This window comes from Mastigoproctus giganteus, unplaced genomic scaffold, assembly GCF_048544385.1.
Source record: "Mastigoproctus giganteus isolate SK-2022 unplaced genomic scaffold, ASM4854438v1 scaffold_15, whole genome shotgun sequence".
Classification (NCBI taxonomy): domain Eukaryota; kingdom Metazoa; phylum Arthropoda; class Arachnida; order Uropygi; family Thelyphonidae; genus Mastigoproctus; species Mastigoproctus giganteus.
This window is the reverse complement of record NW_028328292.1, coordinates 6,458,123-6,472,679: the sequence shown is the minus strand read 5'-3', so window position 1 is coordinate 6,472,679 and position 14,557 is coordinate 6,458,123. Positions and strand designations below refer to the sequence as shown.

The window sequence follows — 14,557 nt, the reverse complement described above, 5'->3', positions numbered from 1 at the left end:
CGGAAGCAATAACCCTTCCCTTTACCCCAATTGAAAAGTATGATGAAACACAAGCAGATGCTCTTGACATCTCAAAGGCTTTTGATTGTGTTTGTTATAAAGGTCTTCTAAACAAGCTTCCATCTTATGGTTTGCCAACTGTTTTTTATAATTGGTTATCCAATTTCCTCTCTGATCGCTCACTGAAGGTGATGGCTCTCTGTCTTCTAACTTCTCCACTAATGCTGGTGTCCCCAAGGTTCAGTTCTTTCCCCCACTCTTTTCCTCTTGTATATTAATGACCTTCTTCCATTGACTGGAAATCCTATCCATAGTTTTGCCGATGATAGCACATTGCATTCCACTTTCCATTTTGAAAAACCTTGTCCTGCTCAATCGGCTTCAACTTCTCGAATATCTGCTACCAATTCCTTAAATGCCAATCTCCAGGTAATTCTCCAGTGGGGCAAAGACAACTTAGTTGATTTCAATCCTTCTAAAACTCAGTCTTGTGTTATATCTCGCAAAAAGGATTCTTCTGCTCCCATGCTTATCTTTGGTGACACTCCGATTTATAGGCAAGATGATATATCTCTTTTGAGGATTACCCTGACTTCTAATCTCTCTTGACACAAGCACATTACAAATATTGCTTCCTCTGCATCTGAAAAACTTGGTTTTCTCTTTCGCTCTTGGGGCTACTTTTCTTCCAAACAGCTGTTCACTCTGGACCAATTGAAAATCTGCCCTACCATGAAATATTGTTCCCACATCTAGGGCGCTGCCCCCAAAACCTCTCTCATGCTTCTAGATTCCATTCAGAAGAGGGCAGTTAAGTTAATTAATGACTCCTCTCTAACAGAGTCTCTCCACTCTCTGTCTCAGAGACATACTGTTTCTGCTGCATGCCTTTTTTTACAGATACTTCCATGGGCACTGTTCTTCTCAAATGGCTTCTATAATTCCCGCTCTTTCTTTCAAAACAGTCTGAACACATGCCGCCACCAGCCAACATCCATTTACTGTCCAACTTCGAACTCACAGAACCAGCTTTTCATCTTCCTCGTTTATTCATTCATCTGGCGTTTTCTGGAACAACCATCCTTCATATGTATTTCCTGAAAATTACAGTCTACAGAAGTTCAAGTCTAATGTCAAAAAAAAAAAAAAAAAACCTGTGGAACGCTTTCGTGAACTAGTGGACTCTATGCATGTGACTGCCCTTATCCGGATAAAAGGTGGGCCTACCCATTACTAAGTAGGTATACCATGATTTCTGTCCACTCAGTACACAATGTAATTAGGAAGGATAAGACAGATAGAAGGGGTAATTGGGTCATGCTTCTTATCAAAAGCAGACTGAGTGTGACAAAAGCTTTCCTGGATTCAGACATTTCATATGATAGTATAGAATCTATATGGAGATAGTTGGAAGCAAAGGTATAATGGGAGTGGGGGTAATCTACAAGCCAGGTGATTGTGAAGATTATGATGAGTCCCTACATGCAAAATGGACAAGTAAGCGTGCATGTCTTATCACGGGTGATTTATAATTGATTGGAGCAAATGAGAAGGAAATTCGTCGTGGGGGACAAAATTTTTGAATCAACTAGTTGACTGTTATTCTTATCAACATGTCAGGGAAAGTAATAGGGAAAAGAATATTCTAGACCTGATCATCACCCATGAACCAGAACACATAATAGGACTAACAGTACAGGAACCAGTAGTAGGAAGCGATCATGGAGTTTAACGGTGGACGATAAAGAGAGAGAGAGAGAGGTGGCAGTAGTTAAAGGCAAAGGAATGGGTTATAACTTCAGGAAAAGAAATTAAGACAGCTTATGTTACTACATAAAAATGCAAAAAAGTCATGAGTTAGGATTAAATTTGAAAGAGTCTGCAATTCTGCCCAGACACGATAGGAGGGAGTACATGATAAGAGCCTTGTCAATCAATTCGGCCCTGAAGGGAATGTACAAGGCTCAAGGGGTAGAATTTTTTTCAGCATGGTCTGTGCTTGTTAACAGGAGAGACTACTTCTACAGGGATGGGATACACTTAAATAGAAAGGGTTCAAGAATATTTGCTGATGCTATTGAGGCAGTGTTAGGTGGGTCGGAAAACTGCTAGTTTTGGGGGATTCACAGACTAAAAGGTTAAAAGTAGCTGCAGGCAGAGGTGAAGGTGATTCTTGCACTACTTCTATTAGAATAAGCAGCGTCCTGGAGCGAGAGGTGCTGAGGGTTTCAGGGACTGATGGCAGTCAACATGAAACAGGTGGGTATATGGGATGTGTTAGGGTAACTAAGAATAACAATAGGTCCATGTATACTTGCATGTATAGCAATGCTAGAAGTATAGTAAATAAATTTGATGAATTTGAAGTGTTGGTCAAGACATCAAAGGCGGATATTGTTGGGATATCAGAGACGTGGTGTCACACGGATATTAGGAATACAGAATTGGAATTTGGGGAGTACAATGTGTACAGAAAGGATAGACAGGGAGGAGGTGTTTTGCTGTTAATTAAGAAAAACATAAAATCAAAAGAAGTGCATCCAGTTGATGTAGATGAACAGTGCATTGTTGAGTCAGTTTGGTGTGACATAAGCAGTGCGAAAGCAAAAATAAGAGTAGGAGTGTGTTATAGTCCTAATAACTCGAATGAGTACAATGAACAATTGTACAGAGAAATAGAGTGGGCTAGTAAATCAGAATCTTATAATGGGGATTTTAACTTCCCAGACATATTACTGGAACTTGTGGGTTGGTCACTTGCACACTAGTAAAACTTTTGTGGATTTATTGGATGATTGTTTTCTGCAGCAGAATGTTCGAGAGGCAACCAGAGAGGGTAATATGCTTGATCTGGTGATCAGCAATGATCATTCGTGTATTACGAATTTGCAAATAAAGGAACCACTAGGTGGCAGTGATCACAGTGTACTGATGTGGGATTTACTTAAAGATATAATTACCATCAGGGGTAAAGGAAAGGGTTTTTGCTTCCGTAAAGGAGAGTACGGTGGTCTCAGACAGTTTTTAAATTCTGTACAGTGGGGTCAACTGATGATGTTACCAACAGCAAATTTTAAGTGGGAAGCATTCAAGGAATTAATAATGGAAGCTACTAAAAGTTTCATACCTATTAAGAAATATTGTGCAAGTTTTAGGCTTCAAGCAATGGTTATCAAATGAACTAATGAGACTCGTGACAGAGAAGAAAAATGCATGGAATGCATATAAATTATCAGGCGACACAGAAGCCTATGGCAGATATAAGCTAGTATGTAATCAAGTCACAAAGGAGGTTAGGCAGGCGAAGGCAGATTACGAGAAATCTTTGGCAAATGATGCTAAGAAAAACAGCAAGGATTTCTTTACTTATATAAACTCTAAAAGGAAGGGGATGAATCTGATTGGTCCACTTGATATCGATGGTTCGACTGTTGATGATCCTGCTCAGATAGAAAACAAACTGAATGAGTAGTAGTAGTAGCATGTGATGCAAGAAAGCAAGTGTATGAGCTTATGCAGCATCAGCAAAAAAAAAAAAAAAAAAATCACACCATTCCCTCCAAATGCCTGTCCAGTTCCTCCTTAAATTTATTCAACCTATCAACTTCCACAACAACAGATGGAAGTTTGTTCCAGCAATTAACCACCCGCTGGCTAAAGGCAAATTTCTGCACATCTATTCTACATCTGTCCTTTTTTAATTTGAATTTATGGCCCCTTAGGTTCGTAATCTGAACAAGTGGAAGGATCCCCATCAGAATTCAGCGTGCTCAACCCATTCAAGGCCTTATACACCTCAATCAGATCACCGTGCAGGTGCCTAGTCTCCAGCCACTGCAGTTTGCAGAACTTAAGCCTCTCTTGGTAAGAGGATCCCTTCATTCCCCTTACCAGTCTTGTTGCCCCTTCTCTGTACACACTCAAGCAAATCTACATCCTTCCTAAAATGAGGCCTCCAGACCTGTACACAGTACTCGAGGCTTGGCCTGACCATTGCCTTATACAGAGGGACAATCACCTTTTTCCTGCTAGCAAAATTCCTATATATCATTGACAAAACCCCATGACCTGCCCTGGCAGCCTGTCTACATTGCTCAGAAAACTTCATATCTGACTGCACAATTACTCCCAGGTCTTTTTCATTTTCTACCACCTTAAGTGTAGTACCACACGGTACTTCATATCTTGATATGAAGTACCAACTTCATATCATATCATGATAGAAAACTTCATATCTGACTTCACAATTACTCCCAGGTCTTTTTCATTTTCTACCACCTTAAGTGTAGTACAACATAGTTGTACTTTGCTCTCGGGTTACTTCTACCCATATGCAGTACTTTGCATTTGTCAAGGTTAATCTTCAGTTGCCACTTCTCAGACCATCTGCCTAACTTTTCTAGATCCTGTTGCAGTAGCATACTACCTTTACTGTCATTAACAACCCTGTCAACCTTTGTCTCATCTGCAAACTTGGACATTAAGCCTGATATACCTTCATTGATATCACTGATAATTTCACAAAACAACAATGGGCCCAGTGCCGAACCCTGGGGGACTCCACTAATAACATTAGTCCATGTAGAGCAGTGTCTATTGATTATCACTCTCTGCCGTCTCCCGCTCAACCATCCCCTTTATCCACTGCAGCAACTTGCCCTTAATGCCATACTGCTCCAATTTGTACAGCAGTCTTCCATGTGCAACAGTATCACAAGCTTTCCTGAAATCCAAGTGTATGATATCAAAATTATTTTTTTACATCCACTTCCTTTGTGACCACATCATAGTATCCAATAAAATTGGTCAGACAAGACTTTCCCTTTACAAACCCATGCTGTGTCTGAACTATTACTGCAGTCTTGTCTAGGTGATCCTGAATGACCTCTTTAACCAATGACTCCATTATTTTCCCTGGAACAGAAGTTAAACTAACAGGTCTATAATTATTTGTGTCACCTTTTGCACCCCTCCCCCTTTGTGAATTGGGAATACATTTGCACATCTCCAGTTCATGGGGACTTCCCCTGATTCTAATCACTTAGCTCCCTGTTAGAGTTTGATAAACTTCTGGCATTCCCCTCCTTGAATAACTCCTTATGTGTGAATGCAGATGCAAAATACTCATTCAGGTTATCAGCTATTTGAGCAGTATCATCAATAGTCAAACCATCTATGTTAAGTGAACCAATCTGATTCATCCCCCACCTTCTACCGACCGGGCTAGCCAGGTAGGTAAAGTGCCTGTCTGGCAACCCAAAGGTTGCTGGTTCGATTCCCACCTCGGGCTTGGATCACAGTAAAATGCAAAAACTTTGGGAGGTGCAATATGGCCATAGAAGCTGATGCGCCAACAACTAACAAAAAAAAAAAAAAAAAAAATCCCCTACCTTCTAGAGTTTACATAAGCAAAGAACTCTTTGCTGTTTTTCTTTGCATCCTTTGCCAAAGATTTCTTGTAATCTGCCTTTGCTTGCCTAACCTCCTGTCTATGTGGAAAGAACCCCACAGAGGATGGTGCCCATTAAAGTTCCCCACAAACAGAATGGAGAGGATAACTGGTTAACTAAATCTTCTATATCTTTCAATACATATATATATTATTAAGTGGAAGAGAGTGTGAGACCATTATAAAGGTAATTCCACTCATAATGCACACTGTGACTGCTTCTAAAGGTGTTTGCAGCTGAATATGTTTAGACAATGTTAGAGTTGACCAAAAAACTGACTCCTCCATGAGCAATTGTTGTGTTTTTGCGATCTTGCCTATATATATTGTAGTGCTTGACTGTAATGCTTATGTGTGGAGTTAGGTTTGTTTCTTGTAAACAAACACTTGCAGGATTGTGGACAGAAACGAGATCTGTAATATCATTAAGATTACTTCAAAGCCCACGACAATTCCACTGAAGGAGTGTATGCAATATTTGGTCTTAGCTATTGAAAAAGTCAAAACCGTGTGTTTTGACTTTTTCTTAACCCCCAGCCTGTGCCGTGACGGGTATGTTGCAACGTACATGCTCTGTAACAATTCTTTTCAGGTTGCAATAGACTCTCTCTCTCTCTCTCTCTCTCTCTCTCTCTCTCTCTCTCTCTCTCTCTCTCTCTCTCTCTTCTAGGAAAAGTTGGTTGACCACCAGTGTCCATATCATCAGTTGCATATATTTCCAGGACTGATTCATCTTCTTTTTCTTCGATTTCCATAGTGTCAGTTTTTTTCAGTTTGTTTTCTACAGGAATGGTGGTAATTTTATTGCTTTTTGATGGTGTTGGATCTTCAGCATCTGGTGAGATAATGATGGGGGTGTTATTCGCCTGGTTGACTTTTGGTTTCTTTTGAGAGAGGAGTGTGCATGCCCAGTCCACTACTGAGATGTTGCGGTGGGGGGGGGGGGCTGAGATATCAGTTTGTGTTCCAGTGACTTTTGTTTTCTGAACTGCCATTGCTACAGCATACGTTCTCACATCATTGGTTGTAACGGTGTCTGCTTTTTAGCTTCTTGGTATGTGACCTTATTTTCAGTTTTATATTTCTGAATTTGCTTCTCTCTTTCCATATAGTGCAGTCTCTAGAAAAAGCAGAGTGGTTTCCTTTGCAGTTTATGCAGCAAAGAGTTATGGTGTTGCATTCATTATTAGAATGTTCTTTTCAGCCACAAGTGGCACAAACAGCTATTCCTCTGTATACTGTTTGGGAATGGCCATACTTTTGACATTTGAAGCATCTTATTGGATTGGGGATGTGTGACTTTACCCGGTAGTTCGGGTATCCCTTCTTTCACTGATGTTGGTAAAGTTGGAGAGTTAAAAGTAAGTATTATAGTGCAGGTTGGTATCAGTTTTCCATTCTTTTAATAAGGATTCTTTTGGCATGTATAACATTTTGGTTTTGTAATTGCAATTTCATGTTCAGAGCTATTTAGGAGGTCCCATTCCATAATGACTCCTTTTGATGTATTTAAAGTGGCATATGGAGTGACTTTAATAGGAATCCCACCAAAAGCTGTGGATTTTAGAAGTAGTTCTGAATGTCGGTAATTTGTCATTTCTACAAGTCGGTCACCTGATTTCAAGTGGCAAACTATTTTGGTGAACCAGCTATATGTTCTAAACACCTTTGTATGACAAAGGGAGAGAGTTCAATGACAGACTGGTCTATTTGAGAGTGGAGAACCAGAAAGCATGGAGGGATGATTTGATTCAAATCTTTGTCTCTTGGCAGTAGATGGATTAAGATCATCATGCTGTTGATGAGTTCAGTTTGACCCATAGATCCAGGAAACTCCTGGTTTGTTGAGTCCATCATTGCTGCTTTTTGCCCTGAAAGAATTACTTTTCCTTTAAGAACTCTGCCATGGGAAGGCATGAGCGGTGTCACTTAGTGACCAAATGGCTAGAAAAGTTAGTTTGTTAGTGAAAAAAATTAATAAATATTCTAAGAAAAGAAGGGTGAATTTCCTTCTTGGGTTCTTACTCAAAATCTTAAGAACAGAACTGCTTACAATGAACTGAGGATAAGAAAGGCACTGGAAATAAAACAGAACAAAATGACTCAGAAAGATCACTCTATATCACTCAAGAAAATTCACCTGGACACTGTCACTTGGGCTCCCTATCAGTTTAACTTAATCTGGTGACCTTTTATCACTAACAATCAGAAGATTAACTGCACCGATAGCATTGAATACTCTTATCTCTATTCAAAAATATTTAGCTTTTTTGTTTCCATCTCAGAGTCAAGATTACATTCAGGAGTACCCATAATTCACTGACTTAATCTCAGCAATAAGCTTTCAGTGTTCACAGAGTTACAAGACCATCAACAACCCCAGAGCAACGTATCAACTCTGTGGTACTACACTGACAGTGGTAGAGAATGAAAAGGACTTGGGGGTAATTGTGCTGGCAGATATGAAGTTCTGTGAACAGTGCAGATGGGCTGCAAGAGTAGCTCATGGTGTCTTGTCAATGATATACAGGAATTTTTCTAGCAGGGATAAGGAGCTTATTCCCTTGTATAAGGCAATGGTCGGGCCACACCTTGAGTAATGCATACCGGTCTGGAGGCCTGATTTCAAGAAGGATGTAGAGCTGCTGGAACGAGTACAGAGAAGGGCAACAAGATTAGTGAATGGAACGAAGGGTTGCTCTTACGAAGAAAGGCTTAATTTTTGCAAATTACAGTGTCTGGAGACTTGGCACCGATGAGGTGATCTGATAGAGGTGTATAAAGCCTTGAATGGTTTGAGCATGCTCAATGCCGATGGGATTCTTCCTCTTGCTCAGAATAATCACCTGAGAGGACATAAACTCAGATTGAGGATAGATGTGTGGAAATTTGCCTTTAGCCAGTGGGTGTTGGTTGGTGGAACAGACTTCCATTCCTTGTTGTGGAAGTTGATAGCCTAAATAAATTTAAGGCTCAGCTGGACAGGTATTTCGAACGAATGGAGGGGTGAAATGGAAGTGTTTTTTTTTTTTTTTTTTTTTTTTTTGGCTGATGCTGCATAAGCTTGCTTTCTTGCATCATATGTCTCTGCTAATGCTAATGCTAAATCATACAAGATATACAGCAGTAAGAAGTTTGATAGTTAATGTGTCAAATATATTAGGATTTTATAGGGCATTTAACTTTTATATGTAAATTATTAAATGTTAAAGCAGATTTACAACATTAGGAATGTATTATGGAAGCAATTATGAACAGTACAAACTTAATTCATTAGTTTCAATCATATTCATTTTTTTTTTTTTTTTTTTCCCCCGATTTGAAAAAATTACCCAAAAGCAGGTTTGAAATACTGTCATGTATGAGATAAGAATTATCCAAATATCTTTTATAAATAATTAAAATTATTTAATCTGTTTACTTAGAACTAACAAGCTACTAATTTTGCTCAATACTTACTTAGAGTGAGGTGTTATTCTTAAAAATTAAATTCCCACACATGCCTTTCTTTCACTCAACACATTAAAAAATTAAATTAATAAAATGAGAATTTTGCTGTTTTTAATTTCTCAGATCATACCTAGAGGTGAGACTACGGACAATTTCTTCATCCCTTTTTGCTTGTCTTTCTTCCTCCAAGAGACGAGCCATATGTTCTTGATTCTCTTCAAGTTCTTTCCTCAATTGGCTCTCTTTAATGAGCTTCATTTCAGCTTCTGCCCTGGCCTAGAATTTTGTGTGCATACAAAATAAAAACATAAAATTAGGGGCCACACACACACACATCAACAAAAAAAAGGGAAAAAAATGATTCAAAGCTGAGAGTTTATAACAACTAAAAGCTAACTTTTTATTTATACAGCTTATTTTAGTTACATCAATAATGATATCCTTTCTGAGCAACAGGATTTAGCAAACTGATCTGAAGGTGCTTAACAATTTTTGAAAACAAATTCATTTTATGTTTTTGTTTTTTTCATGCCCATAAAACAATATTTGTGGTAGAGAAAAAAAAACATTAACAAAGAAAAAGAAAAAATATCCTCCCAAAACATTCTAAGAATGAAAAACATCCTCACGTTTCATTGCTTAATTTATTTTTTGTTTTTATTACAAAAATATGTATTGCATATCAAACAATTATGATATGACACTACAACCAACAATTATCATGATCAGCTTTTCTTCAACCACAAAATTAGTATTCATATAATGCAAGGCACAGGCTTTTGCTGCACCAGCCAAAAAATAAATAAAACAATAATAAAATAATAAAAATAAATAAATAAATAAATAATAAAAATATAAAGATATAAAAAATACCAGAAAATATATAAAAAATTTGTGTGTGCCGAGCATGCATAGCAGAAGTTAAGTGAAACTTCTTTAAGCAAACATTTATCACTTAACAGAGGATCCCCGTATTGACCATATGAATTCTGCAAGCGATGAATCTGCATGAATGGGAGCCTCGGAGATATGAGACATTCTGTTACCAAATCTAGTTTCAGCAAGTGCTGTGGCATCAGATCATATTTAAAACCATTTGGCTTTGATAAAGTAAGAATCACTTTGTTCTTGAGAGAGCCACCACAACTGTTACAGGTCGACATTTGACTTACATCCTCATTTGGAAATGCCATTTGAAGAAGAGCGTCATCTCTAGCTGCTACAATCTACACCTCTTCCTTGAACCAAAGCTGATCACCCCACAACAGACTCAAATCTTGAACCAAAATCAGTATGCAGGAATGTACGTTTAAACTGTGCATGGATGCTTCAGTGTCTCTTAAAATACTGTTGCTGCTCCCGCTGTGTATTACACCCGCTACATGTTGAATGATTTGATGAGGTACTTCTGGCAGTCAGTTTTAGCTTTTTCTCTTTACGTATATGACTGGGCTTTGAGGACTCATCATTTTCATTTGCAGTATTAACTTCCATGACTCCTTCTAAATTCATTTCTGGGGAGATGTAAAGCTCTGAAGATGTGGATGTACCTTCTACAGCTTCTTTGTTCAACTCCATCACATGTTGTCATTTCTTTTGCTGTCGAAATAGTTTAGATCTCTCTCCTTTGTACTCAATGGAAGTGGTTTTGGTGGTCACACTGCACATATACGTGCTCTATACACCTTACAATGCTCACTACTAGTCTTCGACGTGTTGAATTATAAATTTTTTTTTCGGCAAAATTTTTTATTAAATACGGTGAAGAATGATGAAAGAAATAGCATGATGCAATCAGTAAGGGTACTGATTGGGTCATGTGTTGCTTGTGCCTGGTACGGAGTGGTACAACGGTGGATGAATCATTTCATGTCTCATTTTCTTGGTGATTTTTGTCAACCCATGAATGCATTGCACATGTAATGTGCACTATACACCTTACAAATGCTCACTACAGTGGATCCCCGCTTTACAATTGGATCACTGTACGATCAAATCGCTTTACAATGGGCACTCCATAACAAAATAATAATCACTATACAAAGTGCCAATCATTGTGATCATGTTTATGAATTGAATTTTAATTCTACTAATTTTAATTCTAATAAGTGAAAATAGGAGGAATATTATCCACAGGCTATAAAAGTAAAGATAAAAAGCACAGATTTACATTTTATTACCTTACCAATTGACAAAATCAAATGATATGTGAAAATGGGAAGAATATTTTCCACAGGCAAAAAAAAAAGGCAAAAAAAGTCAATTACACCGGGTCACCCTTCCAATTACTAACCATTCCAATTACTTCGCTGACCGTACGAAAACCGGGGCATTTAGCCTAGTACAATAGTTGGCTGTTCAGAGGGCCCGAAATGCCTTCACTTACGGCAACAGTCACATTTTTGTTGCGTTTTTTTTTTTTTTGTTAATCCATGAACACAAGTTACTCCCATCTGAAAACTGCCTGGAGCATGCCTAAAGAAGTTTCACTTCAAAAAGTAGATAAGAAAATAGACTAATTATGTGCTTTCCTCCTCATGTAGGTAAATTTCTCCAAGCTCTAAGCCTCAACAAGTTAACATCAAAAGATGTTAACTTGTTCCAGCAATCAACATTTGGTGGCTAAAAGTTATTTATTTATTTTTTTTTTTTAGGAGCATTAGCAACTAAGGCCATATTGCTCTGGGATATGCAATGGTCATTCCCTGACCTTTCCGCATCCTCCATATTTGGTGGTGACGGGCTCAAACCCCGGTCTAATCAAGAAGCGTGTGCTACACACTGCTGCTCCTTTCCACCTGGCTACAGAGGCGCCCGGTGGCTAAAAGAAAACTTCCTGAAATCTAGTCTAAAACCTCCTCCCCTGTAATTTGAATTAATGGTCCTTGTTCTGAAATCATTTATAACTGAAAATTTCATCCTCGTTTTTAAAGAATTTGTTAACCAACTGATTTTTCAAAACTTGAGGGGAGAACTTAGAGATGTCACAATTATGTACAAAATCTGCTCACTTTGGGTAAAAAGAACGTGGTTAGAGCCCACCTGACAACTACTAAATATGGTTAATGACTGTATTCATTGTCAAAATCATCAGATGTAAACACTTCTAACTTAGTGATCATGCTGGAGTATAAACATGCCCTACTTAAATATAAAAAAAAAAATTACAAATGTAAGAGAAATTTTATTACTTGCCATTCACTATCAACCAGTACTGTTTTAAAAACTCCATGAACCATGTGAATTAAGCAAGTACCTGTATCAAACAATTCTAGTTTGTTTACATCAAGTTTTCCACTAAAAAAAAAAGTTCCCTAAGTTTGTACAAGATAGTAACAAATGTGAACATTTAATGTTCACACATCTGGCATCCAAAAAGATATGTTACATTATTACTGTTAACGAAAGAACTTGCACAAGATAAAAAAAAATAAATAAATAAATAAATATCTCTATTCAAAAAGAAGTTATTAATGATTGGATTATCTCTAAACCAGTCCCTTACAAAGCCTGTCCACTCTCTGTCTCATAGACATTTAGTTTCTGCTGCATGCCACTTCTAGATACCTTCATATGTACTTTTCTTAATTGGTATCTGTAATTCCCTCACTTTCTTCCAACCCAGTTCAAACACAAGCTGAAAACAGTCAACATTCATTCACTACCCAACTCCAAACTCATAGAATCAACTTTTCCTCTTACTTGTTTATCCCTTCTATTTCTGTTCCATGGAATAACCTTTCTTCACACATACTTCCCAAAAATTACAATCTACAGAGTGTGACAAATAGTCAGCCTTCAACCTATGCATGATAACTAAGTACTATTAGTTCTAATACAGTTTGTGTTTGGGGTTTTCTTAACTAAAAATAATAATAATAAAATTTTGGGACATTACAGAAGGCTGGATCTCAAAGTTTACCTTTGGGCAGAATGTGATAAATCTCTGGAATAAACTGCCTGACATGGTGGTTGAGGAAGGAAGCTTGGTAAAGTTAAAAGCAGAACTGGATAGTCACTTTTTGACTATGGGGAAGATGTGAGTGACTGCAATGTTTTTTTATTTATTTTTTTCCCCTTGCAAATGCACAACAAGTCCACTTCCTTATATCATTTAGCCATTGTGATACTAAAAGAAGCAGTGTTTACAACAAATACTTGAAAATGCATTTGTAGAAGTCTTTACATTAATACTGTATTTTACTCATTTAAGAGAGCTTAATATTTGTATGAGTTAAAAAGATTAAAAAAAATTATATTTGAGAAAAAGCTAAAACATACTTGTTAATACATTGTACTGATGGCAGCAGCCACATGTTTAAAATTTATTTTGAAGTTAAAAAAAAAAAAAAAACTGAAATAACAAGCTAGATACTTATCTTTAGTTATAAATCCTGTGAATTCTTTAAGAATACTCTAACAATTTATACAAAACAGAAAGCAACAATATAAGTGAAACAGAAAATGATCTTAACTTGTTTGGTTATCAAGTTTTGATGCATGAAAGCAAAGGTGGCCACCAGAAGCTAGATACCATCTGGAATGACAACATCCTGAACTTATGTGGTAGTTTCAAAGTGCCTAAGGGCTGGTTACCAAGTTTTTGCTTTAGCAGAAACAGAATGCAATGAGAATGAAAAAAATAATTAAATGAATAAAAAATGCAGAAAAGGTTGAACTGATAGAAAAAAAAAAAGGGCAACTTTTGGTAGTTAATTCTTAATTGAAATTTGAGTTTAATGTAAATGTTAAAATAGTCGTTCACCTTCCACAATCATGAAAACCAGATATATCCATTGATACTGGATATATCTGGTTTAGTTCATTTGTGATATGACTTTTTTAAGCAAAATTATGAGAAACTGTGTAGATGTGCTAGTTTTTGTTTATTTCATGAAGTAAATACACATTCTAAACCAATTAAAAACTTTCCCAAATGTACAAAAGACAGATATATTTCAGATGTTAAAGGAAGGTACAGCAAGTCATATTTCAGCAAATTTTCTAATAAAAGTATGATGTTACTTACACATTCTTCAGGTAAATTTTTGCTACTGTTCTAGAAAAGAATGGCAGTAAGCCATTTTGCTTTTCTCAAATGGAAGTGTAAATTAAATGGGTTTCAAATATAAAGAGAAGATAAATCATTAAAAAATGTGTTTGACTCTGAAACTATCCTCTATTCAACTCAAAAATGGTGGGTTGTCAAAAGACACCTTTAGGCACTAAAACATTCGTTCCTTGGAGACAGATATAAGTTTTATTTTATTTTGGCTTTACATTTAGACAAAGATACATTAGCTAAAAAAAACTGCTAATATATTTTAAAAAACAGAAATGATATTGTAATTTTAAGCCTTTCTCTCTTATAATCATACACATTTTCCCTTACAGGCTAAATTAAATGCAGCTTGTAACACTTCTTGCCTGTTTGTTATTTTGGTGACAATGTGTGTGTTCCTTTGTAGTATACCTGATTTCTACACAAAAACCTTTAGGTGGCAGTAATCGTAGTGTACTGATGTGGGATTTATTCAAAGCAGTAACTACTAACAAAGAAAAGGGAAGGTTTTTTGTTTTCACAAAGATGATTTTAATGGGTGCAAACATTTTTTAAAATCTTTTCAGCATGACCAACTAATATTTCTGAAAAACATA

General features: G+C 36.9%; 1 protein-coding gene across 1 annotated transcript in view; it reads right to left on the bottom strand.

Moving 5' to 3' along the window:
• LOC150074927 (switch-associated protein 70-like) overlaps positions 1–14,557 on the bottom strand; it is a 92,585-nt gene that overhangs the window by 18,946 nt on the left and 59,082 nt on the right. The window contains exon 6 of the mRNA XM_090389340.1: positions 9,030–9,175. Coding sequence (XP_090245466.1) covers positions 9,030–9,175 — 146 coding nt within the window. The remainder of the gene's footprint in view (positions 1–9,029; positions 9,176–14,557) is intronic.